Below are 5,250 nucleotides of genomic sequence, written 5' to 3' on the forward strand. Positions count from 1 at the left end.
CGCAGACCGACGGTCAAACAGAGGTTGTCAACCGTTCGATATGCACCCTTCTCCGCACAGCAATCGCAAGTAACAAAGATTCCTTGCTCGAATGCATTCCAATCATAGAGTTCGCCTACAACCAGGCCGTGCACTCGTCTACGAAGAAGTCTCCTTTTGAAGTCGCCTATGGGTTCAAGCCGCTTATGCCATTGGATCTCCTTCCTCTACCACCGGACGAGACCGAGAACCAAGACGGAGCCCCGAGAGCAGAGCTAGTCAAGACGCTGCACGAGGAGGTTTGAGCGAACATCGAGCGAAGGAATGAACAATACACACGCTACTTGAACCGTGGACGTAAACCGATGCTGTTCAAGCCTGGCGACTGGGTGAGGCTTCACTTAAGACCGGAACGGTTCCAGCAGAGACGCAAGGATAAACTCAGCCCTCGACAAGACGGACCATTCAGGATCGTAGAAATGATCAACGATAATGCCTACCGACTCGAGCTTCTAGGTGAGTATACCACATCAACCTCTTTCAGTGTCACTGACCTCGTTCCGTTTGATGTAGGTGAAGACGGAGATGTTTTGGGGACAAAACATTTTCAAGGGGGAGGGAATGATGTGATCGCAGGACGGGAGCTCAGCCAAGACGACCAAGACACGCCGGACGCGACCGAGACGCCTGACCAAGACGCATCGGACGCGGCCAAGACGCCTACTTCGGACGCGGCCAAGGCACCAACGATCCTTCCGGGAGCCACCACATGATCAAGGAACTCAGCAAAGGCGGTCAAGCAACAGCTCAACCTATTTGTCCGGTCATTCACCCAACGCCCACCGATCCTTGAAGACCTTGAAGACTCAGTTCGCTTGGTCTTCACTCTTACCCAATAGTGAAGACATCAAAGTCACTTAAGCAATGATTTGTACTCTTTTTCCTCACTCCGGGTTTTTCCCATTGGGTTTACCGGAGAAGGTTTTAACGAGGCATTGAGCTTGGTGCAAAACGCCTAAGGCCAAGTCGTTTCCCGCGTCAAGGCCAAAGACGGTTATTTCTCTTCCCTCTTATCTTTTGGTTTAAATTTGAACTTTGGAATATTCCTTCTTTTGATTCCTTCTTTTGAACGTTGAGAGTTTAAGTTGAAAGTCTTAGAGAGGCGACGTGTTCCATTTACAAGGAGAACACGTCTAAGGACAAGTGTGCGGATCATTGTGAATCCGCGTGTCCCTTAAGCCCTCTCTTGACCTAAGTATTTAAACCCTCTCTTAACCTTTGTTCTCCTTAAGACTTGAATGAAAATAAAAATTTTCCCAAGAGAGATTCTTGAATTTGTCTCCATCCTTTCATTAGTCAATCCGGGATTGCCTACGGGAAAGAACCCTAGCAAACCTTGAACCGGGTTCAACGTTTGTTAGCGACCGTATCAAGAGGAGAGCCAAACCTCTTGTGTCGTCATTCAATCCATCCTCTTTTCCATCGCTCCATCTCTTATCGCTTCCATCTTCGTATCTTATTAAAAACCACACTTAGTCGTTCCGCATCCGTACCGCATCCGTTCCATCCTTTCAATCCGCTAGAGGCTTTGCGACCGTTCTCACAAACGGCTCGTTGGAATCTCTCCATCTTCCGTTTCTCTCGTTTGAATCTTCTCTAGATTCGATCCCTCGAAGCTTGTCCGAGGAAAGTCTCGCCAAACTCGACTTGTCCGAAGCCGCTTCGTTCCATCGCTCCGCAACCGCGGCCCTCGGTCACATCAAACTGTGAATCAAAAAAAGCCCAGAGCTTTCATACACCAATTCCCATGGCGAGACGTAGTCCAGTCAGAAAGGACTCATATTCAGCTTCATTGTTTGATGCGTTGAAGGCTAGGCGAAATGACTGCTCGATCACTTCGCCAGTAGGAGAGGCGAGGCGAACCCCGATTCATGCGCCCGTCTTAGAAGATGCACCATCCATGTTTAGAGTCCATGGAACTTCGATGCTATCTTCAACCGAACTGGCAAGTGGGAGTTCTAGAAGGAAATTTGCTAGTACCTGAGCTTTAGCACAAGTTCGAGTTCAGAACTCGATGTCATACTCACTAAGCTCAACTGACCACTTAGCCAGTCTACCAGACAGGCTCGGATTGTGTAGCACCGTTCGAAGTGGTTGTGTTGTTAGGATGACAATCGAGTGAGACTGAAAGTAGGGCTGCAATTTTCTTGCCGAGCTAACCACTGCCAAAGCCAACTTATCCATCATCGAGTACCTGGATTCTGCTCTCGTGAAAGATTTACTGACGTAAAAGATTGGCCTCTGCTCCCCCCTTTCTTCGCGAACCAAAACTCCACTTACTGTGCTCCCCGAGACAGCTACATAGAGAAAGAGTGGTTCTCCTAACTCAGGCTTTGCCAAGACCAGTGGCTCAGATAAGTATGCCTTGAGCTGAGCAAATGCTTCTTCGCACTTTGCATCCCACGCGAAGTTTTTCCCTCCCATTTTCAGTAGCTGGTAGAACGGGAGACATATATCTGTTGATCGGGGAAATAAAATGATTGAGAGCTGCGATCCATCCGTTGAGACGCTGTACTTCTCCTAATGTCCTGGGGGAACTCATGGACAAGAAGGCGTTGATTTTCCTCGGGTTCGCTTCAATTCCCCGTTCTATGATGATGTAGCCTAAAAATTATCCTGATGGAACTGCAAAAGTACACTTCATGGGGTTATGTTTCATTCCGAACTGATTTAGAATGTCGAAACAAACTTTCAAAACCGTGAGGTGCGGACTGGCTTCCATGGACTTCACCAGCATGTCATCAATGTAAACTTCCATGGTTTTTCCGAGCTGTTGCTCGAACATCCGATTTACCAGACTATGGTAAGTTGCTCTAGCATTTTTCAATCCGAACGGCATAACTTTGTAACAGTAAGTCCCGCGGTCCATGATTAATGCAGTCTTCTCCTGGTCCTCCGGATTCATGAGGATTTGGTTGTAACCGGAGAAAGCGTCCATGAAGGACATTAATTCGTGTCCCAAGGTCGATTCGACTAGTCTGTCGATGTGCGGAAGTGGAAAACTGTCCTTGAGGCATGCTTTATTCAGATCGGTGAAGTCAACGCAAACTCGTGACTTCCCGTTCTTCATGGATCTGACCGGCACCAAGTAGGCGATCTACCTCTTTATTGATGATCTCAGTTCGCTCAGGACCGACCTTCCTTCGCTTCTGTTTTATCGGCCTGAATGTCGGGTTTACATTCAATTCGTGTGAGATGATTTCTGAGCTAATCCCGGGCATTTCGTCGATAGACCATGCGAAGGTGGACATGCTTTCTTTAAGGAAGGAGATCAGTTTGGTCCGGAGCTCGCTTCCCAATCTGGCTCTAATCTTGATTTCCTGGTCCAGAAATTTTTTGTCAATGAAAATGGATCCGGTGAGGTCTCCTTTGAGCTGCTTCCGAACTGGGTTCTTTGTGACCTCGAGCTGTTGTTGCTATTGGACCAACAGCTTATGGCTTGCGAGATAGCTGCTTCTCGCCACTCTTTGACTTCCTAGAATTTCCCGAACTCCCTGCGGGGTTGGGAAATTGACGCACTGATGATATGTTGAAGGCACAACCTTCATCTATAACAGCCAAGGCGTGCCCATTATTGCATTGTAGGTCGCAGGTCGGTCGAAGACCGTGAATTCTACCATTTTGACTACTCCTTGAGTGGAGACAGGCAGAGTTATTGTCCCTAACGACTGATAACTCTCTAATTTACATGTTTTTTACACCTTCTTGTCTATATTTTGCATTATATATACCTAAACCTTAGCATTTTTAGGTCATTAACTGTAGGAATTCGCATTTAGGCCATTTAGGGTGTTGCATTCTTGCATTTGTGCATTTTGGATGAAAATAGGTATTTTAAAGCCTAAAATGGGGGAAAACAAGGTCAAATCCGAGCATATACCCGAAGGAGCTAATGAGCAGGAAGAACAGTCCAAACCTCAACCCGATCGAAGAGGATCCAAGGGCAGGAAGAACAACCCGAAGACATACACGAGGAGCAATCTGACCTTATCGTCGTGCACCGCATCGAGCATACCCTCGGGCAGGACAGAGCAGCTAGGTTAAAAGGGTTTCCATATATAAACCCCCCTCTTCTTCCTCTCGCCCTAGCACGCCGTAGACACTCAGAACAGAGAGCGAGAGCTTCAGAGCGAGAGACTGAGCGATTCAAACTCTTTTTCCACTTTGTTAGAATTTGTTTTCATTTCTTTTGCTATTCTTTTAAATTTCGACTCTGTACTCTTTTACTTTTATCTTATTTTCAATACAATGCAATTTTCTTTTATTTGTGTTTCTATGCTTTCTGCAGTGAGATCAGAGTAGTGATGTAACAACCCGTTCCGTTGACCCCACTAGCCCACCGCTAGCTTGCCCCCATAGGTGATAGCTTGTCCTGTGGGAAGGTCGTTAAAGGGTGGCGACAAGGGTTCGAGGAACGCCTGGCGCCCCAATAACCTACTGGTGGATTTGGATGTCCACAGTGAGAGGTTAGGATCGATGCCCTGCAGGGCCAGCTTTGGGCCTATGGGGGCAAGCTAGCGGTGGGCTAGTGGAGTCAACAGGACGAGTTGTCATAAGTGAAACAAAGTTTCTAGGGATGGGATAGACAAATATGTGTTCTTGATCGGTTAGGATGTCTTAGCTTGATTGTTTATGTTATATAAATTCCTTTCTAGGTTGGTGTTCTTAATGCTATTTTCAGACCGACAGGCTGAGATTAGATCTAGGGTGTTTTGCCATTGAGAGATGTTGTTGAAATGTGATAACCGGATTTTCACCCAAGGTATCAATTGTTGATTTAAGTTGTTTAAGCGGAAGTAAAGAGCAAAGTTTGAGTGAAATAGAGTAAGGTAGGTAGAGAGAGTATTGTAAACATGAGATTCTATTAGTGTATCAAATACAATGTCGGCTAAGAGCCTTATAAGGAAGAAAAACTAAGGCAACACCCTATTACACTCAACAACTTGTAGATAAGGACATAAAGAGAGAGAAGGGACTGACCCCAAGGATGATAGCGACGTGACTTGGTCTCCCAAAGGGAAACGACCCGTGACCTTATCCTCCAATGGCTCCATTGCTTCTTCGAGATCCTTCTAATGGGCTTTGGTAAGTAGTTCAGCCTCATCTCTTCTCATTACACTCGATAGGACTCGGCCTCATTGATATTTGTACGGACGACCGTACGGACACACTCAAGTCTTGAGTACCGTACGGACACACTCAAGTCTCGAG

At 46.6% G+C, this 5,250-nt stretch overlaps 1 protein-coding gene across 1 annotated transcript; it reads right to left on the minus strand.

Annotated features, from left to right (window-relative positions):
• On the minus strand, nt 2,651-3,109 carry LOC109126398 (RNA-directed DNA polymerase homolog). The gene has a single exon (XM_019229923.1). The coding sequence runs from the start codon at nt 3,107-3,109 to the stop codon at nt 2,651-2,653; it is 459 nt and encodes a 152-aa protein (XP_019085468.1).

Source organism: Camelina sativa, chromosome 9 (genome assembly GCF_000633955.1).
Source record: "Camelina sativa cultivar DH55 chromosome 9, Cs, whole genome shotgun sequence".
Taxonomy (NCBI): Eukaryota; Viridiplantae; Streptophyta; class Magnoliopsida; order Brassicales; family Brassicaceae; genus Camelina; species Camelina sativa.